Source organism: Phalacrocorax aristotelis, chromosome 1 (assembly GCF_949628215.1).
Source record: "Phalacrocorax aristotelis chromosome 1, bGulAri2.1, whole genome shotgun sequence".
NCBI lineage: Eukaryota > Metazoa > Chordata > Aves > Suliformes > Phalacrocoracidae > Phalacrocorax > Phalacrocorax aristotelis.
In genome coordinates this window covers 163,246,404-163,268,748 of record NC_134276.1, presented here as the reverse complement: position 1 = coordinate 163,268,748, position 22,345 = coordinate 163,246,404, and the positions used below count along the sequence as shown (strand labels likewise).

Below are 22,345 nucleotides of genomic sequence, written 5' to 3'. Positions count from 1 at the left end.
GATGGTCACATTCTTTATTTTCATTTTATTTCTTTAGCCATCAGTAAAGTGAATGGGCAGAAAATAACCAACTGAGCAGACAAACCCACCTTAGCTGGTTATTTCCAAATATAAATAACTGGGACAACTGAAATTGAGCCAAAATAGAAAAAGGGAGCTGGGGAATTTAAAAGACAAAAGTAAGCCTAGCTGCACTCCCTTTTCATAGTGTCAGTGAAGAGGAAGTACCATAACAAAAAGGAAGCTATGGTTACATTTGATCAGACATTTATTCCAACAGTAGGCATGGAATTGCACTTTCATGAAAATGCCAAAGCTGACTCGAGTCCAGTGCACTGGGGGCATTGTGCGCACTTAGCTTGATTTCTGCTGCAGCTCCTTCATTCTGTTCAGGGCACTGCCGGCTTGAAACCACTCTATCTGTGACTCGTTGAAGGTGTGGTTCAGCATGATTGTTTCTTGGCTCCCATTGGGATGCTTGATGATGCATTTCAGAGGCTAAAGGAAGAAGACAGCTTTTATTTCCTCCCTTCTCTTTCAAAGGAGCAAGTTAACTTAAGCTTCTCACAGGAAAGACTCCTACATGTTTTTAAAGGGTTGAAAATGAAAAATTACAGCTCAGAGAGATCTTAACCTAGAAGTGCAGCTGCAGTTCCTTCTAGGGAGCACTCATGATTAAGGCACCTAGTCCAGGAATTCAGAATATTATACAAGAGCTTCTCGTAACCGTTCAGAATAATGCGATCTGATTCTCACTTGCTCTCCAGCCCCCCAGACCTCTGGCACAAAGCATCTCATCTGGCTGGCAGCCTGCGCCGCCCCTGGGTGCCTGTGCTGCTTCAGGCCCCGAGCGCACGGCTCAACGCCGCTCCCAGTCAGCAGCACATCCCTGCCCCACAAGTGCAGCGCGAGGCACCCAGACAGTTATACCTTTCCAGGTGCAAAGTCTGCCAGCCCCACAATGCTCAGCTTGTCCACAGGATGAATCTTGTTGTAGTCTGCTGGATCAGCGAAAGTGAGAGGCAGCAGACCTTGCTTCTTCAGGTTGGTTTCTGTGGAGAACAAACCACCACACATGCTTGTAACAACACACTGCAGGGGATCAGGATTACCTTCTGGCTGCCTAGCGCTTCTCAGAGTAGTGTTCCAGCAACAATTACTATCTTTGTAGCAAAATCAGCATGTCCACTGTTTGTGGCATTATTTAACTAGATACGTAACAGGACTCCTGAGGAGAGGAACCATGCAGGAAAGTGCTGAGCCCTGGAGCAAGGTGAACACGACTTCCACCCAAACCAAATACATCCTGTTTACAGAAATCACAGGGGAAGGGCGACTCACCGTGGATCCTGGCAAAGCTCTTGGTGATGATGACCCTGCCCCCCAAGTGACGTGGCTCCAATGCTGCATGCTCCCGGCTTGATCCCTCACCATAGTTCTCATCCCCAATAACTGCCCATTTGACGCCCATTTTCTGTGACAAAAGAAATGGATTCACATTTCCGCAGTCGCTCGAGCAAGGAATCAACAACAAATATCCACCCACACATCTGATTTCAGTGCTAGACTGCTGAGATTGCTGTGCCATGACACCTCCTCCCAGGAGGCTCCCTTTGGTCCCGAGGAAGGACAGAAATAAAGGAATGAAGGGTTCACAGCAGTTAGGCACTGCCATCCTTCGCTAATGAGGGACCCAGAGCAAATCCTTGCTGCCACCTTTCCTTCATGGTCCTGCGCCAGAGCAACATTCACAGCAGCCATGATCCCTGCTCTGCTTCTGGAAGCGACACAGGAAACTTTAACTTCTGTCTACTGGAAAAACCAATCTGAGACCACTGCCAAGCTGTCCAGAGGGTGAAAGATGGCATTTCTTGAGAGTCTAGGCCAAGTTTTAAAGAATGAAGGGGACAAGATTAGAATTTATTTAAACAATAGATTAGTCACAGGTGAAATACTCCAGAGGTGAGATTTAGTTGCAGTCTGATGACACACATGCCTTGTAAGCTGTGTGGTGCCTATAGGAGTTCTTCCCCTTTCATCTATGATTTCTGGCCCCCTCTGCGTCACAAGATCCTCCTCCCTCTTACCCATAGCAGGCAGGGAGAGAATCTCCTACAGGAACTGCCACCATCAGAATAAGTCCCAAGAAAAAGCCTCAAGGCTGAGCAAATTCACAGCTGCTGTTACTTGAGAGCAGGAGGGTGAGATCCTCAGCCTTGGCACAGACTGCCCCAAGTGTAAACATCGTCTTAAAATAGATGCATCGGGGGAAAGTCTCACCTTGTAGTAACGGGCTGTGTCTGGGACTGGCCCAAATTCCTGGGTTAAAGCATTCCTCACAGAGTTGGCTTTGCCATTTTCAATGTTGATGGCGCCAATGAGCAGGTTGTTGGAGATGTTATCCAGGTGGCCACGGAATTTGAGCCACGGTCCAGCTGCAGAAATATGGTCAGTGGTGCATTTCCCTTTTACCTAAAAGGTGGTAGAAGAATGTCTTAGGATGTATCAGTGACTTGACCCTTCCTCAGCACTTTTTATTCTGAAGGATCCTCACATCTCTTTTCAAGGGCATGAACCCAAGAGAATTGCGCCTGTTACAGAATCAAGACACTCTAAGGCAGAACACAATGGTCATTCTGCAGGCGTTGGGTAAGAACAATCCTGTTCCAAATGGTAAATTACAAAAATGAGCTTAGCCATGACGCCTCCTGACATGTCCTCACTTCCCTCAGCAGCAGGTTCTTCAGGTACAAAAAGCAATTAAGCCCTTCCTGCTACAGCTCAGCCTCCCTGCTGGGGGAGTTCAGCAAGATGCCAAGCGTTTCCTCTAAGTTTCCAATCTGCATATAAGCCTTCTCAGCTTGTAAGAACAGAATTCCCAACCGGAGATAACGGCCTTCCAACTGGTAAGTCCCAAAGTGCTCGCAAAGGAACTGCCCATGTCAAAAACTCAAGCGCAGCTCAGTAGGGCCTTAGGAGTACCTGCTACTCTCTGCCACCGAGAATCAGCGATGTTCCTGAAGGTCAGTTCCTAAGGGATTGCATTTCAGAACCCGTAGAACTGTATTAACTGAAGTTTTCATCCTGTTAACTCACCACAGGCAGTGAGGAAAAACCCATGTCTTCACTAAGAGACTGAAATGTGAGGTTTGACTATTGTGAAATAATTTCTCTTTCTATAAAATGGGAAGAGAACGCACATACTGATGGCTGAGAAGTTCCTAACAACCTCATTTCAGACAAAATGCATCTTAGAACAGTCAGGTATTAGAGACGCTAATTAAAGAACCCATCCACCTTTCTGCTGCAGGTTATAACTGGGACAAATTCTGCAGAGTGCATGGTACGGGTAGGATCGTATTACATGGTATCACAAGCTTCATTTTTTATGGTATTAGCTAACCCCTAGTCCAAAGGAGAAAAGTCTCTTTGGTATAATAGAATAAGTATTAGAAGGAAACACCTGGAAGGAAGATTCTTGCTTCACTTTCCATGCCAATGAGGTTGCAGGGGAGGGAATCACAGATAGCTCAAAGGCACATCCAAAACTTCTAGGAATTGATGTGCAAACCCCTGTTTGAGCCATCCTGCCATAGCTGGTGTTCCCCTACTTCACTCCTGACCTTGATGAGGATCAGCATGTCTTCTAGATCCTTGCCGTCCCACTTATCGAAGGGCTCAAGAAGCTGGAGGCGCTGGCTGGTGGGGCTCACATCCACATGCTGCCCGCTGCCATCCTTGGGAGGGTACTGGTAGGTGTCCTGGCCTGGGTCAAACTCCTTCCAAAGAAGAAAGGAAAATCATCAGCCTCAGCCATCCCCAACAGCACACGAAGACAATGAGCCAACACAGGCAACTGCACCCATTCTAGCTTTCACACTAAGGAAGAGGTCAGTGCATCACAGTTCCCTCACTACATATAAAACACTACTAGTGACAGGCCTTCCCTCCCTCCGTCTCCAGAGTGAGCCGTTACCAGCTTGGGCAGCTCATCTGCGTCAGGTGCTTCTAGTTTAAACTTCTTCCCATCTGCTCCTGTCAGGTAATCTGTCTCAGGGTTAAATTTTAGAGTGCCAGCAATGGACAGGGCTGTGACAATCTGAAAGAAAAGATGACAAATTTAAGGGTATATTCTACCCCCGTCTCTTCATTTGCAAGTCCTACACCTAAAAGCCAGCAGCCAAGCTACACTGGGTATTGTCTGCAGGCAGAGAAATCAGCTCCCAAGTCACCCTGAACTATCACACAGCCCCCGTCTGGCTGTTTCTTACCTCTGGAGAGGTCACAAATGCATGAGTCTCTGGGTTGGCATCATTGCGACCTGTGAAATTCCGGTTGTAGGATGTAACTATTGTGTTTTTCTCTCCTTTCTTGATGTCCTTCCTGTGAAAGGAACAAACATGCTCATCAAGTCCAAAGGGAACATTGCTTCTAGATGTCTCGCTGCTAAAATCCCCCAGCTTGGTTTTGGTACCAATCACTACCTTTTGGAAACAGGAATCGGTGCCTGGACATGTTTTCCTCCCTTAAGCACAAACTCAAAAGCAAGGACAGTGCAAAACCAAGTCAGACACTGATTCCTGGAGTAGTTTTCACAGCCTGTGTTGCGCACTGTTGAACTGTCTAAACTATAATCAACTAAGTACATTGCCTTTGGACATCCCATCATTAGCAATGACAAAGATGCATGACAATGTCTCCCATTGTTTCTACAGGGAATTTGCCTCCCAGCCACTTCCAATGACTGAGGCTGGACCAATTCACTTTTCCTACTTTAAAAGGACCATACAAACTCCTGTCCACCCTCTCACAGATAAAGAAAACTCTCTCCCTGTTTTTTGCCTACTATAGGCAGCCTCAGCTCCATTCACCTAAAGGCTCAATCTAAATCTGCAGTCTTTCATTTCTCCTCCTCTATACCAGCTACTAGAAAGAAAATTAACTCTATCCCAGCCAAAACCAGGACAAGTGCACATCAGACAGCTACTGCCAATGGGTTTTTATGCATGTTTTTAATTCCCAGTGTGTTATATTTACAATCAGATTTGGCTTCACAGAGCACTTCAGGAGCTGAAAGATACAAAGGTAGCATGAGGTCGGCCTTCCACTTTACCTGTCCCACTGGCCAATGCATGGCCCACAAGCGTTGGCAAGAACCAGCCCTCCAACATCTCGCAGGATCTGTGCCTGGGGGCAGAGAACAACTTTGTTACTAGCAGAAAGTCTGGAATAAGTTTCTGGGGTTGCTCTTTCAGGGGAAGAGGACACCTGTCTTCTAACAGAAAGCATCAAGCCTGAGAAAATTCCCCTCCTTTTTCCACTTGGAAGTTTTGAGTCACTTTTTATAAATACATGGGGTTTGATCCCAGTAAAGCTGTAAGTTAACACCAGGGAAGAGCACAGGGTGACTTGCCACGATATTCCCATTCTCTACCTACTTCAAACTGAGCAATCCAGCTACTCACAGATAATTAAGGGCAGTGGCTGGTCTCATTAAGATCCTATACACTTCCTATCCATGTAAGGAGAGAATTGGTGAAACTGCAGGGAAGCATGTGGGCCTGCTCAGTCCATTCAGCAAATGATTCAATTAAGAGGGCAGCTGTGAAGAAGTGTGGCTGTCAGCTTGTTGGAGGAGGCATTAAGCACTGGCTGGACATACCGATATGTAGACTGATATAGTTGGTCCTCAAGCTGTGACAGCATCTTGTATTTACAAATGTTAGAACTAATTAAAACATCATTTTCTGCTTCCCAGAGACAAGGGGAGAAAGTAGGCAGTAGTTCCTCCACAGAGACACTTCATTTTAATCAAACATGAGTTTTGCCGTAAGTTTAGTTTAGAATAGGAACTTCCTTCCCACAGACAAAGGGCCTGCTCACATCCTAAACTGTTCTTAAAGGAAAAAAATGGATTGCAGGTGGGTGCTAGCCCTTCAGCAGCCATGGCCATCCACAGAATCCCAGAAGCAAAAGGCATCCCTTGCTATGCATACTGTAATCCCCTTGGGGTGCCAGGTCCCAATAACTGTCTCAGCTCTGTCCAGTTCCAATCCCATTCTTATACGCCCACGTACCACAGATACCAGGTTGAAACACTGCCACGGTGACAGCAGGACCCACAGGCATAGTAACACAAGACTGGTTACTACATCAGTAATTGCACCTCTAGCAATAAGTGAAGACAAAGTTTAGGAGGTTTCTATTAGTTACCTCTGGACTCTTGAGTACTGTCTGGAAGAGAGTTTTAACACTTACTGTTTGGAAGCGTAAAGAGCAGTCATACTCACATAACCATCTCTTTCAATGGTGGCACGAATCTGTTCTGAGCCTGGTGTGATTGTGAACTGAGATTTGCACTTCAATCCATGCTTTAGTGCCTGTTTCGCCACTGCTGCAGAGCGTCCCATGTCCTCATAGCTGGAGTTGGTGCAGCTGCCAATCAAGCCTGTGGTGTTTGACAGAGGCAGGGAGGCGGTTACTGCAGCCCCCCGTTCTAGTAATCTTCTCCGTGACTCATCTCTCAGCAAAAAAAACCAAGGGACAGCTATGTTTTCTGCTGTCAAGGAATCTGAAACGGTTTCAGGCACTAAGACTGCCAAGCCTCCCAGCAAGATACTGCGGTCACAAGCAGTCCCTCATCCAGCTTTGGAAGTTGCACATTCAGAGCGTACTACCTAGTCACTAGTCTGGTTATTGTTTTACAAGATCAGAGTGTTGCCTGCTTGCACTTTCGTTAAGCAAATTACCACAGAGGTATTGTTCCATGAAGACAGAAAAGGCTTCAAATCAAGATGGCAAGAAACGGAGGTAATGATGAAAAGAAAGCATCCTTTGTTACAGTACAAAGACCACATGAGGACATACTATACTGTCCTGACAGCATTCTGGAGCTAACTAGCAAAACATACATTGTCTTTCAGTTACAGCTGCTCTTGATCCTACTTGTAACACTATCAAATAATAAATTTCCCACCTGGGATGTGGCCTTTACAAGATATTTGCATTCTTTTCATCCCCTCAGTGAGCAGCACTTGAGAAGCCAGCCGACAGGTTGCCATTCCACAAGTGAGTATGTAAGTATCCAAGCCTGCTCTTTAGGACAGCAAGTACAAACTTTACTATGGCCTGAGAGCAAAACAGGCAACTGCTGGGAGGACTGACAATCCTGCTCCTGGCTCCTGACAGATCTTTGCAACACACAAATCCATGCAACAGACTTTTAACAAAGGTGCTCTTCAACAGGTAAAGTTCCTGTCAAGCCAATCATTCAAAAGTTTCCAAGAAGGAATAAAACCCCTTGTCTGCCTCTTGAGATTAAAATCCCTCCAACTATCCCAGATCTCATCCCACACGCCTGGGCCCTACTCTTCCCAGAAAATTCATTTGGCCACGAAGAGAATACACTGCAGAAAAGCCAAAGAACGTACAGCAGGAATTAAAGGATTGGATCCCAAGCTGCATGAACAACCGCTTATCCCATGACAGCAACATTTATGCCACAAGGATGAAGGCAGAGGAAAGAGCAAATGCTACCCACCAACTCTGATATCAACAGGCCAGCCCTCCTTTTCTGCCACAGCACCAATATCTGACACAGGGTGCGCCAGGTCTGGTGTGAAAGGTCCATTGATATGCGGTTTCAGCTTTAAGAAACAGTGACAAAGTCAGAAATTACAGTAGCCAAGAAAAACCCCCAAACACAGCAGCAAATCAATTCCTTTCATAGCTCTATCTGGAAGCTGTTTAAACAGGATTCTCATATACGAACATCAGAGTACAAGCTGTCAGTGAAGCAGACTTGAGTGTTTGCTCTGGCACAGCACCAGGGGTGTCGTGTCAAACTCCCAATTTGGTCCTCACTCACACAAAGCAGAGTCACATCACAATGTCCAAGATGGCAAGCAGGAAGGAAGCCTTACCTCACTGAGGTTGATTTCTATCACCTGGTCATATTGACAACCAGAATCCGGTACCAAGTGTTGCTGGAATTCATCTGCCAATGCAGCTATGTCTGGAATAAGAAAGAAGGGAGATCTGAAAAGTGTAGCAAATATGAGGGAAAAGAAAAAGCTTGGAACAGCTGATGCTGCTCCCAGAATGCACCTTCACTTGAACCCACACTTCTACCCACTTCAACCCCCAAACCCTCTTACCAGCTCGCCCAGTCTTGCCCAAGTATTTCTTCATCCGTGCGTTGTAAGGGAAGACCGATGTGGTAGCTCCGATTTCAGCCCCCATGTTACAGATTGTTGCCATTCCTAGAGGAGTGGGAGAAGAGACCACAGGGTCAGTGAGAAAGTTCAAGGTCACCCAATTCTCCAAAAGTCAGTCCATGGAAAAGACAGCAAAGCCAAGAGAGATCGAGGCATTAGCCACAGAAACCCAATTCCACAGCAGTGAGTACACAGTGACTACATAATGGCTGCCTCAGCCCTTAACGTTTCTGATCAATACGGTGCCTGCAACCAGACTTTTCTGCAAGAAGGGACGACAGGAAACCCCATCTGCACTGAGCACCAAATATATTTATAGCAGTGAGCAGTGTTTCTGCTACCTGCAATGAGTGCCCTATCCCTCCATCTCATTTATCTTTATTGGAAGAGCCAGAAATTTGTGAGAAATTCAGTGGGTTGAATAAAAAACTTCCAGTGATGGAACACAACAAGAAAAAAAAAAAAGACATTTGCTCATGGCACTGGGATCACCCATGCCTTTCAAGGACACAGCAATGAAGCTGTAGAAGCTGCTGTTTTACATTTAACAAGCTAGAAGCAGATATCACAGTTCAAGCTCCTCTGATTTTAGAGAAGAAAAATCCCAAAGTGTTCTCAGTTTGTAAAACCAAATATTCCAAGTTGTAGCCCAGCCCAGCCGTGCAAATGGAGAAGAGAAGCCCACTTTGAAGGCTGCACTTCAGGCCAAAGGAAGGGACGTTACAGACAACCCAGAGCGAGGCAGTCACGGCGCCAAGCCTGACAAAGCACTTGGACAACACCCTCAGACACATGGTGTGAATTTCGGGGTTGTCCTGTGCAGGGCCAGGAGTTGGACTCCATGATCCTTGCAGGTCCCTTCCAACTCAGGACATTCTATGATTCTAACTGCAATTTTTGCCAGTTCAGATTCAGCACCCAAGACCCACAATCAGCTAGCCTAAGACTGCATGATACAAACTGCTGCCTTCTGGTCTCCCCTCTGCCCTGCTTTTCTAAAAAGCTTTTTCTTTAGCTGCTGTCACACATGTACCCCCTTCAACCTGTTTCTTTCCTCTATCCACAACCCATTTTAGGCTGAAATGAAACTGTCATCCTTTATCTCTGACATCTCCACCCTCTAAGCATACACCAGAATATACCTCCGCTCTTACTCTTATCCTGATGCATCATCTTACTGGATTCTTCACAATTAACCATTCAGCGTTCTCAAAGTCACAAGAAGATTTAATGGAGAGAGGTCACTTCTTCACTGAGACCGAGTGCTATCTTGTTACGCCACTCTCACCCACTCTCCTGGTTTGCCATGGACTAATCATCCAGCCAAGCTAAGAGAGAACATTTAGCACCTCCTGCCTGATTCCCCTCCCAGCCTCCACAGACAACTCAACACTCAGGTCCAACAATAATCCACTCCAGATACAAGATTCGTGTTGTCTTACCAGTGCAAGAGATTGAATCAACACCAGGCCCATGGTATTCGATGATGGCACCTGTTCCACCCTTGACAGTGAGGATGCCAGCCACTTTCAGGATCACATCTTTAGGAGAACTCCAGCCTGAAAGCTTGCCAGTCAGTTTTACACCAATAACCTGAGCAACATTAATGGAAAAAAATTAAAAATACTGACACCACTGCCTTTCAGCAGCCAAAACAATTCCTCAGAATTTTTCCAAAGAATCTGGGTGGTAACAATACCAAAAAGGAGAAAATCCTGAAGTATCAGAACATGTGCACAAGGGCTGAAACAACTGGCAGGGCCAACTGAAGGCAGATCACACTATTCACCTATTGCTCTCAGCCCCTGAATAAAAAGGCTGGAAATGGAAACTCACAGCTGCCAATGAATCATAGACCAGCTGTTTAAGCCAGTGTGTGGTTACAAACAAGACTGTAATGGTATATAGTGCCTTATATCTTAGTGTCTGAAAAATCAACATTTCTTACATATCCTACATCTCACCCTTCACATCAGATTAGTATTCCTTTTGCTCCTACCTTTGGGCATTTGAGCTCCCAAGGGATTCCTGCCATGACATCTACAGCATCAGCTCCACCCACACCAATGCAGATTCCTCCCAAGCCACCTCCGTTGGGGGTGTGTGAATCTGTGCCGATCAGCATAACCCCAGGGTAGGCGTAGTTCTCCAGAATGATCTGAAAATAAAAATGGATTGTTTGCCTGCTTGTCGGGAAAGGAGGGGGAAGAGCAAGAAAGAGAAGAACAAGAATTTAGATTAGTTTGTATTTGCAGATTTCAGTAGCAAGAAAGTAACTGAATTTGTCCCGTCTTGTAAATTTGCTTGTGTTTCAAACTCCTTGTGGAGGATGTAATGACAAAACAAGGTACCAAGTCTCAGCCCAAGGACCCTTGCTCATCCCAGGATGGTAAGAAAGCTTTAGAGTTATCTCCATTTGTTCACTGGAAGACCCTTTCCTTCCAGTATAGCCTGTTGCTAAGGTGCCACCTTTGTTAGGGCTCAAGAGTCTGTTCCTTAGTCCCTAAACTCTTGATCAACTGCTGAGCAAGCCAGCTCACCTATCCAATGCTAGTGAGACCTTTTGTAAACTTTATGCTCCCACAGCAGTAGAATACCAACAGGCTCCTCCAATCCATACTGCCAGCCACATAGAAGAATCCCTCACAAACACACCAAGAGGCTGCCCTTCTCTTACTGCTGCTATTGATCCCAGACAAGACTCTTCAACTACTAGCAAAGCCACAAAACATTTCTTTAATGAAAAATGATGAGCTTTCAATGGTAGCAAACAGTAGAGAACTCAAGCTAATGAACTTCTCACTGCGTATGTGCCATACCAACATTACGGACAGCCTTCCTGGGAAGCGCAGAACTCACAGCATGTGCATTACAGAACACCTGGTCAGAACTAAGGTGGTCCTTTATTGAGAAGGCCAAGGTTTTGCCACTAGTACTTCCAGCTTTATTTGCTGGTAGTTCATATTAACGCACTTGTGTGAGAAAGGTCTCTTCCAAGGACTCACTTTGCCAGAGTTGGAATCTGAAGCTATACAACACGACCAACTTTCTCCAGCCAGAGGAAGACAGCCACAGGAAAGCTGGTAACCATGGCACAGAGCTATGTTGCCACGTGATAGATGTTGCAAGTGGTTTCTGAGCACAAATGACCTGAGGTTTTCCCACAACCTTTTGGAGAGTTCACCTGTTCTACTTCCTTTCTCTGTTGCATCACACCAAGGTAAAGTAACCTTAATAACTCATTTTGTAGCTAAGAAAACAGAGACTGCACCTGGTCACAAGTTCCCTGCTGACAGGATGTCATCCATTCTGCCCTCCACTCCTTTTGCTTCACGCTGCACTGCAATTTTTACTGCCTGTGACTCAGAGGAACAATGAAAAATGTCTATTGGACCCAGAAAGTAAATCAACCAAGAGCAAGTTAGGAAAATTCTGCCAGAGTTCTTGGTTTTAAAAACCAAAAAGCCTCATTTAGTGGTAAGTTATCTTAGGACAGTCATATTCTTTTAAGGTGCAAGTGCTACAACAAGGGAATCTCATACTTGGAAACCGTTGGAAACGGTTTTGCATTTTATTCAGTTCACATAGCAACTTGTTTTATGTTGCCATTCTCGAGTACTTAAAGTAAGCTGCTCTGTTTGGTGTCCTTATATACTCTCCTGGTTTTTAATGGAACCGAATGCATACAAAATAACCCTAAAAAAGTATGCTCCCAAAGCTGCTTTCCTTGCCACCAAAAGCAATTCACATTAGCCCTATGTAGCCAGCTTCATGGCATCACCTTACTGTCCCAATTGTACCAAGAGGAGCCAGCCCACAAGCAGTTAAGAAATTTCAAGCTCCTGTGATTCATGTGGCATGCTGTTGGCACTACCTAATCACGCATCAGGTTACAGTTTGACCAAAGGAACCTTTAAGAAAAAAACACTGTTGTCAAGATAACAGAGAGAACAGGCAAGAAACCTCACCCACCTCAAGGAAATCAAGTTTTTTCCCCTAAGCTGGTGAAGTTCTCTAAGGGTTTGCACTTGAGCTCTCTCTTCACCATAAGGGTAAAAGAGCCACTGTGTGTTCAAAGATTGCAAACACTCACACGCACTTTACCTGGTGAATGATTCCTGACCCAGGTTTCCAGAATCCCACGCCGTACTTGGCACCAGCCGTTGCAAGGAAGTTGTACACTTCCTGGTTTATGTCCTATTCACACAGGAAAATGCATAGTATTAGTAACATATTTTGTTCTTGCATACATCAAGAGCTCATTCAGACACATTTCCTCTCCTCCTGTGCCTATCCATAGTTTGCTCCACAGTTTTGTAGCAGCTAGACAGAGGTGCACATCGCGCTCTTAAAACCAAAAGGGATCATGACTGTTTGCCAGTCAGTTTTAACAGGCCATTAATTTCATCCAACTTGTAGCTCTATTACAGCATCTTTTTTAGTTTCCAATTCTAAACAGCATGAGGGAAATAGCACAATTAAGGGAAAACCTGGCCAATAAGGTATTTAAAAACGTTCTACTCATTTCTTGTGTTCTCAGGGTTTTTTTTTTAACCTGTTTCCCTCTCTTCTTCTAGCCCCTCCTTCCTTCTCTACCAGCTGTTCCTTTTGCTTTACAGATGCTTTGCAGACATTTCAAACCCTTTAGGTAAGCCTTTCGGCTTTATTTTTACAGATTAAGAAATGGAACTGGAAATTGCTTGCTGCCAGGGGAGTTGGTGGGTGTTATTTCTCATTCTACCAAGTCCCCTGTTTAAGACTTATACAATGCAGCCTTTCCTGCTGCACTACAACCGTCGCTGGTGGAGGTCACACTGTGAAAATTGCTTGTGAAAATAACCACCATTGCCAAGGAACTATGATACTATTATGTCCTGATAGTTCTTGGCAGAGGAGTGGCAGAGCAGATAAGAAACTCTCTCCTCCTAGTGCTTATCTTAAAGACTGTTCTCAAGCAGCTACGCTTGAGAATAAAGAGAAAGGGGAAAATGGAGATAATGGAAGAATTGTCTCAGCACACATTTACTGAAGTTTCCCATGAGGCAGCAGCAGTTCTTTAAGCCTCATTTTCCACTGGGAGTCGGGTCACTTCACTCTGTTTGTGCATCCCTCCCCCAGTAAAGCATGCTGATGTGCCAGGAGCAGATCCAAACCACTCTCTGGCCTGCCAGCATTCATTGCGTGCCAACTGGCAGCAGCAGAAGCAGAACCCAGTCAGAAGAAGGCAGGACCTTTACTTGCTCTGCTGAGAGCGGATGGCAAAGGAGAGACTCAGCTCAGGGCTGCAGCAAATAATTGCACTACAGAGAACAAATGCAGGAATAGGGGGAAGGGGAAGGCGGGAGGTGAAGGGAAGAAAAGAAACTGTCTTGTTTAGTAAGTCCCAAATTCTTAATCACACAACTTAGGACACTGAGACAAACAGATCAAGAACTCCCAAAATTCACTCCTGAGTGGTATAAGTCGCTTTACTGTGGCCTGAAGGAGGAAGCCAGAAGCAGTTACTTCAACATCAGGAATTTCTGATAATAGATACAGAATAAAAATCTTAAACTGCAGCTGAGCCCCCACAAACTGTTTACTGTTTGTAAATTTTGGTATCAATGTCCAAGGTACAATTTCTCCTGGCTCTCACGGTAGACTTGGGCTAGGTCCACCCGGAGAAACAAAATTTCCCCCACGTCCCTGCTATGCTAAGAGCACGTTCTTCCTTGGCAGATGCATTGTGGTGTGTAGGACAGAGATGCATGTGTCTGTATTTAACAGAAGCCCCTACAGAGGAATAAGCAATAAAACAGTTGAGTGGGAAATTTTAAAAAGGCAGTGAATCAGCAGTTGGACAACCAATACATTGAACTTTCCCACTGAAAAACAATATCCTCCATGCTTCTGTACACATTTGTACCTACCCCTGCTAGCTCTGTGAAAGCTGCATGTGCTTCAGCTAGTGCTCTTCAGCTAATCACTAGCAAATTGTTTGGGAAACCAAAGTAGTTATTTGCTCCCACCTCACAGGATACACTAGTGCAATGCAAGACATGTTCAGGAAGTTATTCACACTGCCATACTGCAGCATAAAGAGCATAATTATCTAGAGTAATCTGGCTTCCTTTTTTTCCCCCTTTGAAATAGATTCTTCTTCTTCCCTTAGCTGAAATCTCTTCTCACTCTCCAGGACACATATATGACCTGGGCTTCCATCATTAACAGATTAAGATTAGCTTTTCCTACGTTCATGTTCCTTTAAACCATGTAATGGATGAATCTCAGCTGAAAAACTCCCAAAGATCTGTTTACTCTGTTTCTTTGCTGCATCTGTCCTATCTACAGAGCTGACCACTATAGGCAATCTGTTACCATATCTGATTCATGGCTGTCCTTCTCGGAAGGAAAAAAAATTAAAAAAACTCTTCCTTCAACTGGAAAGAGGCTTTCAAACATGCAGAATTTATGTCTCTGCAATAGTGACCTTGGCTCTTCGAAGATCCTTTTCACCACCCAGCTGGGCTTCAATGAGGTGATCACAGTGGATGGTGGAAGGCACAGCCACTTTTGGCAGGCCACTGCTGATGAACTGTAGCATTGCCATCTGAGCAGTGGCATCCTGCATGGCCACGCGGTCTGGCCGTAAGCGCAGGTATGTCTTGCCCCGCTCAATCTCCTGTTTTGCTGGGTCATCCAGGTGTCCATATACAATCTTCTCAGACAAGGTCAGGGGACGGTCAAGCCTATGGAGAAGAATTTTAGTTATCTGCATCTTGTGCACTTCAACATTTGCCTTTTTAAGCATGTAACAGAATGCCTCCCTATACCACTCAGACTGTTAAGACCTATTAACACACAGAAACCTGCATGCTCTTCTTACAGCACTAAAATATCAACTGGCAGCCAGCTAAAACAAGGGCTGAGCCCAGAAAGTTCAAAAATATATGGATTGATAGCACTTTATGCTTTCTTTTATAATCTTCCTATAAATAAAAGGAATATTGACTCTGCCCATTTTTTGAGTCGTACCTCAGGATAGCAAATGCGGAGGTGAGAGAGGTCAGACTCAATTCACAAGTACCAGATCCCACAGCAAGCAAGTACCACTAAGCGGAGTTTCATAACCTCAGACCTTTCATCCTGCAGCTATATCAGTTGATGAACCTATTTATGTCAGTGGTGAGATCTTCTGAGAAGTTACTAAGTAGATACAATGACTTTAAATGAGAGCTACCGCATTTAACAAAGGACACAAAGACTGAAGGTCATGTCATACAAACCACTGCCGAGGTATGTGGCACATGAGTGACAACTTCACAGGCACACAAGCCTCTATCAGCAGATTCAGGTCACTATGTTTACATATACTACAAATTCCTGGCCCTCCTTTCCGTGCCTAATGCCTATGGTGGAACACAGGAGAACATTCACTGTTGAAACACAGTGCAGAGGAGCCTTAGCCTATCATGACCACTGCCCGCGCACTGCTTCCCCAGAGAGAAGCAAGGGCCAATATGAAGGCTCCGCAAAGAGGGCATTAAACAAAGAGGACAGAGCCCTTTCTAGCACCTCTTCTGCACTGGCCTGGTTCTTTGCATGTCACAGTGCTTCATCATAACCTTTAACCCTTCCCACAGTGCCCCACCTCTACCTGGGAACACTGCGACTCATGCTTCACTACATTTGTGACTGCCACTGCTCAAAGCTGCTCCCCCTAGCAAATATTCCCTATGCCAGGGCCCCACGACATTTCTTTCCTCATCTCCTGTCACTGCAGAGCTGAATTCTGCACATTGACACCTCCCCTCTTCCCTCCTCCACTCTTACCTCTTACGGACAATGTTGATATTTTTCTCCAGCTTTTCATAATTTATGTGTTCATTAGGCTCAAAGTGGCTCATGGCCACCTTGGCCCGCTGGCACAGGACAGGAGCAACATGGTAGCGTCGTATCCCACTATTCAAGGCATGCTGGAAAAAGGAGAGTATTAGCACTGGAACCTTGCAGAGTAAATCCCTATAACATATCAATAAACCAATTGGTTTTCAGTTGTTATTCCTGTAACTTTACAGGCTGATGAACAGAAAAATTGCAAAGATTTTTAAAGGCACCCAATGAACATTTGATTGTACAATACTGCGTATTATGTTAAACAGTGAGACACCAGGTTACCCCCAACAGATAGCATTTACCAAATTATTTTACATTTCTATTTAGAGAACCAGATGCCTTACACTTCCAGTGACAAATCTACTTTCAGGCAATGCTGAAATAATTCTTAAGCAAACACCAGTTTGCTATACTCCTGATGTATTACAGCCATGGTGGAGAAGAACCTACACAGTGCCCAAAGCAAGCTAACCCTAGGTTTGTATTTGCTCATTGGTACTGGGCTGATACTGAAGGGCTGTCAGGTGACACAATGTGGGACTGAGTAGATACCCATCTGTTCCACTGTCAGAAACTAAGTTCCCTATGCAGGCTCTCCACATAGCTTATTGTATTCCCACAAAATGTGAGCTGCATTTCAATGCTAGCTAGAGTGACTTTGATATAAGTGCTTCGTCTACGATGTTATGCAGAGCAGGAGAGAGGCAAGACGTGGAACACACATATCAGCTTCACCAACCTGGCTGCACAGATCCATGTGCTATTTATCTTCACTCTCACAAAGGCATCCTCACCTTTCCCCTAAGAAAAGCCTTCCACTTGCCCTACAGGTGAGTTAACAGCAGGACAGATGAACTATACTGTCAGCGAACACATCATCAGAAAATGCCATTTAAAAAAAAACCACACACAAATTTCACTGGCAGCCTCCACAGTGAAACAGTTCCCTGGAACATAGGAGAAGGGCAGGCTACGGCAAAGACACCTTTACAGCACCTGACCCAGAAGAGACAGGTCAGAGTCCAGTGTTAAAAGGCTCTCACACAGCTTTGAAAACTGAGTCAGAGGGCAGCTTCCATAAAAACTTCCAAGGATTTGGCACAGGCATTTCTTACATCCTTTGAAAGTCTCAGTCATCGACACTGCAAGTCTGGAAACAGACTGAAGACAAGAGTTCAGAGTTTTTCCTCCTCCAGTATTCCACTTCAGTCTTAATCCTTTTCTTACTATTCATCCTCCACTTTAGCATTACAAGGTTTTGATAAGTACATGTTAATAAACATAGCTGTATTGCTCTAAATATCCCTTTTGTATGTACGACTGTAAATCAGCAAATATTCCTTGCGCAGAACACAATCACAGTATCAACCACCTTTTTTGCTTTATAAAAAATGCTGTCAATTCTTTAGATCTGTTCAACCACCTTCCCCTGCCAATATTTTTCAATTTTTCTTCTTACCAGCATTGAAAACATTGACTGAAATAATCACCATCAATGAGACATCACCTATTTTTATCCAAATCTCTTGTTTTATTGTCCTTCTGGTAACATTTGTTAGTATCTTACACAATAAAAAGTTCACGAAACCTAGGCGAGATCATAATAGCCAGCACACCAGCAATAAGGGCGTAGTTTGTTTTTTTACCAAACAGTTCCAAGCTATTAGATATATAGCTTTTAGTAAGAGCAATACAGACCTAGCAACCACACACCATTTTCATTAAAGAAAATCTGAAGTAAGTGAACATGGTGGTACAAGAGAGGGCACTGCTCCGCCAGAAGTGCAAATGAAACCCGGTCATCAAATTTCACTGTACTGCACTTTAGTTTAGAACTTCCAGAATGTATCACAGGTGTCAGAGGTAAGACTTTTCCTTCCTCCACCGGTAAAACCAAACAAAAAACACCCCAACCCCAAAAAAACCCCCAAACCAAACCAAACACCACCCAGCTTCTCACTATTTAACATACATAAGCTGCTCTTTACCTTGTAGCCACATAACTTCTGTGTTTGTTTTGTCCTGCCTTTTTTTCCTCTCCCCACTTAAGCATTTAGCCAGCACAATTAATGCTGTGGACAATGTTGTCTTTACCTCACAAGATATCCATTATCTTGTGAAAGTATCCAACTGCTGGAGTGGCTGGAAAAAACACTGAGGAATCTCCTTGATATTAATGGAAAAATAATAATATCTTCCCCAGACCAGATAAGGGTTGGGTTGTTGTTTTTTTTTAAATTCAGTAACTCCTTCTTCCCCAATACCCCCGCAAACTAACCCTGTAGGCACAACCAATTAATGGAGTTCCTCCATGTCACCCAGTAAACTGACAGATAAATTTCTCCATAATTCACAGTACAGAAGGAGAACAGATTTGCAAATTAAAGCAATGGCACAATGGCAGAGGCTTCATAGCATTCTAGTTTTGCCTGGGACCAAAGCTGATTATTATAAAAAGCTGCAGCAGGGCTCTCCAAAAAGAGGTGCAAAGAAACACATAAGAAAAAATTCAGACAAAATCTTTCTGTTTGAACATAGACATCTATGTATCTTTTTAATTCATTAAATGGCTCAGTGAAATTCAGTATTTATTCAAATACTACACAAATATTCAAATGATAATTGCAGAAGTAGCAATACAAAGTAGTTGACTTCTGCTTGACCACAACTTCAGGCTACCAGAAGTGGGGAGGGAGAGAAATGCGCACGTTTGCAGTGAAGGATCCCATCTGGGCGTGGAAAGTGGCAACATAAGTCTGGAAAACTGAAGGTCTGTTTCTGTAATGGCCAGTAAGTCTGGGTAAAAATTATCACCTAGACCAATCAGTTTCAGAAGACTAGAGAATCATTTTTGCCTACATAAGACTTTTTAAAGGCACCTTTCAAAAGAGAGCTATCTTAATTTTACTGGGATCTAAATCTCATCCCACATCTCTACTCTGTTGGGAATTAATTTGATTCAATATGGTTGTTCTCATGTTGGCACCCAACAAGGCTAAGGATCCATCACCAGCAATAAGCAACAGCATACACTGCCTGGTTCAAAAGTCTGATCTCTCCTCATAAAGACACTATAGATTATTATTACTGATCACACTTGTTGATGCTTTGTGGCTGTCCTTTTCCCACTGCATCCTCAGAAATGAGGTGGCAGAAATACAAGATGAAGGAAAAGCCACAAGCCTAACAGTTTCCAGCTTTGTTCCCTCTCACTCTTCCCTGAAGTAGCAGGTGGTCTGCGGGGCTTCTGTGGTGGTTCTTTTTACTGAGTAGTGAGAAGTGAAGTGCCTTGAGACCAGGAGCCAAGGGAAATAGGCAGCCAGCAATCCATACATTTTCCTTTTTATCCAAGAACCGTTAATTTCTGGACTGATCACCCAGGACACAGCTGCAGCCAAGTGATGTCCTCTCATCTGGCATTGAAACTGTTATCCCAGCACCTGAGTGTCCTTATTCAGATTTCAGTAAAAGAAACGGCAGTAATCATTACAGGGCTCCTAAGTCTATCAGTATTTTGGTAGGTGAAAAGCTTCCTTAAAAGACACAAAAAAGCAAGCCTATTAAATGAGTCATTAGTTTTGAAATCTCCTTAAGGAAGCCAACACTTATCTTTACAGATTTTAAAAGCTCATCTCGAAAAGCTATATATCTTGCATCTACCTCACTACAGCGAATGGTCCAGATGCAAAAGAAGTCTGAATTCAGAAACTAGCTTACATTTCGGCAGCAGATATGGTAGATAAGTCCAGTAAAAAAGATCTCGCGTTCAAAAGAATAGCAACTGTGCTACAATGCACTGCTATCTGGGAAATCACTCCTAGAAGTCCTAGCTGAAGCCCAAAATACCACCTTCCCTCATCCTCCCAGATCTAAGAACATTGGCCAAGTTTCCAAAATTCACCATGATTCAGGCTAAAAAAAGCAGTGTGGTATAATCAAATTGTAAATGCAGTCTAATTTTCTAGACCCACCTCCAAAGAGCAACCAAAATTAGGGCTCTGAAGATCAGTTTAGCTCTAGCCAGCACTGCATTTTGCTAGCATACACAAAGCTTCCCATACACAATTTCAGTACTTACCTACAAGGCCTTCAATAAAACCCTGATACTTCAGTTTAGAGTTTTACAGTACTACTCATTCAACTCAGCCAACATGGCTCAAGAAACAGGATGCCACTAGAAGCATCCCTCTGACAGGCATGAAAAAGATCTTGACCCTTTGAGGCTATTAAAAGAATTGTACTTCAAATAGGACAGCCAGCCGAACCAGCCTAATTCCAATTTAATTCCCTCAGAGGTAAGCTTCCTATGCAGTTCCAATTCCAAAATAGTTCTAGGATGGGAGATGAGCAGAACTGATGCTAACAACATGTGCCGTGGTCCATGCTGGCACTATCACAGTGACTGGCAAGGTGATTCTCATATTCATTAATCTCTAGGCTGCTACATACATGCAAAAAAAAAAAAGCCTCCTAAAGAGATCACCTAGAAGCACATTCAATTACCATCAGATTTAGTCCTTCACAGGGGAAAAAGACATGTACCCTGAGCCTGATAATAGAAGCCTCCCAGAATACTAAACTCCCCATATTCACTGTGCTAGCACAGCCTTTGTTTTATGTTATACAATATTCTTTTAGCAAATGACCACTTGTTCTCATGTGATGACACACCATAAAACGAGAACCAATTCAATATCGTAATAAAGGATTTGCCTTCACTTTATGAGTATTCATTGCTGTTCAAAGTACAAATTAAAAACCGTTTAACAATTAAGGATAAATATAGACCAAGTTAACTGAAATGGTGCTATTCTGTGACTTTTGCTCAAATAAAAAAGGCTATAATTTACTAAAACACCTATCTCTAAAGTAAGGAAGTAATATAAAACATGAATTAAGCTTCACAAAGTACTTTCAGAATACTAGAAGCCAAGTTCTTACTTCTGCTCCCTAAGAAAAGGGAACACGTTGGCCAAGGTCACAAATGGCAAACTGAGAAGTTAAATTGCCTGACTTTGTCACATGCTTTATTAAGGGGAGCAAGGCTTCCTTACCCCTGTTAGCAGCCCTAAAAAATGAAAATTGCACCCTGATTTTTCTTTCCAGGGTTTAAAATATGATGAAATCTTTGTTATTGAGTAGACATTAAACATAATAATGTCTCACGTAAGAGAATCTCTGTGGCGAGTTCATATTATATGCAGGTATGATTTTTAGGGGTCATAATAGACAAGACTATGAAAATCACTATCACTGTCTTGAGGGAAAAAAAGACAGTTTATGTGCCTGTCCAGGTTGCTTTTTCAGTCTTCCTAGGTCCCGTTTATAACATAGACCCTGGCATCTTTTTCACCCAAGGGCCTCCCATTTTTATTAAAAGCAGGAATTTTGAAACAAAGCACCCAAAAGATAGCGAGCATTTACGCTCGCTGACAGAGCAAGGAGTCAGTCACCTTGTTCTGCTGCACGCCAATAAGGAAAACCAACAGAAAACGAGAGGAAGGAAAAAAAAAAACATGCCCCCAGGAAAGGCTTTTTACCGCCCCGGCGAGCCCGGGGTTTGACAGCGTCCCCGGCCGACCGAGGCGGGGGAGGCGGCGGGACCAGGCCGCCGCCCCCTTCACCTTCCGCTCACCTTGAGGGGCGGCCGGGCCCGGCGGCGAGAGGCGCCCTGCCCCGGCGCCCGGGAGGACGGACGCCATGCCGCTGCCTCCGCCACGGCCTCCCCGCTATCGCCATGGAAACGGGGCGCCGGCCCGCGCCGCACCGGGGACACGCTGACCTACAGGCAGAGGCGGGTACGGCCCGGGCCAGAGGCTGCGCCCGCCCGCCCGCCTCACCCACCCGGTAACGGCCCTTGGCCCCGCCGCGGCTCCCTTCCGCCCACCCTCCCGCCCTCCCCGCCCGGCCACCGCCGCCGCCGCGCTCACCCGCAGCCGAGCCGCCAGGACGCAGTACGGCGCCATTTTGTTCACTGACAAAGATGAAGTCGCACCCTGATGGCGTCACGCGGTCCCCTTTCACACCTCCGGCGCGCGGGCGGGGACGCTGTGGGGCGGGGCCGCGCAGGTCCTGGCAGGGAGGTACTCGCTCCGAGGAAACATCCACCGGCCGCTACGCGGGGCTCCCCTGGGAGGGAGAAGGTTAATGGTGGAGCGGCTCCGCGTGGACGTTTTTTTCGGCAGCCCTCCGCGCCATCGCGCACCGGCGTTCCCGTTTGGGACTCTGCTTTTTCAGGCACTGTCCTCACCACC

At 44.9% G+C, this 22,345-nt stretch overlaps 1 protein-coding gene across 2 annotated transcripts; it reads right to left on the bottom strand.

Moving 5' to 3' along the window:
- ACO2 (aconitase 2) lies at positions 1-22,126 on the bottom strand. Of its 2 annotated transcripts, XR_012657872.1 has the most exons (19): positions 22,022-22,126; positions 16,029-16,171; positions 14,686-14,944; positions 12,321-12,413; positions 10,216-10,374; positions 9,659-9,809; positions 8,157-8,261; positions 7,923-8,014; positions 7,541-7,646; positions 6,291-6,448; positions 5,114-5,187; positions 4,272-4,383; positions 3,977-4,099; positions 3,624-3,779; positions 2,281-2,472; positions 1,342-1,474; positions 931-1,052; positions 120-498; positions 1-71 (listed from the first exon to the last, which is right to left on the bottom strand). XR_012657872.1 is itself a non-coding variant. In XM_075078210.1 (18 exons), exons 1-18 carry the CDS (start codon positions 22,055-22,057, stop codon positions 355-357), a joined length of 2,358 nt encoding a protein of 785 aa, XP_074934311.1. In that variant the 5' UTR covers positions 22,058-22,126; the 3' UTR covers positions 1-354. The 2 variants fall into 2 exon arrangements, 1 of the variants encoding a protein (XP_074934311.1); XM_075078210.1 differs by having other exon boundaries at positions 1-498.
- Between the last annotated feature and the right edge of the window lie 219 nt (positions 22,127-22,345).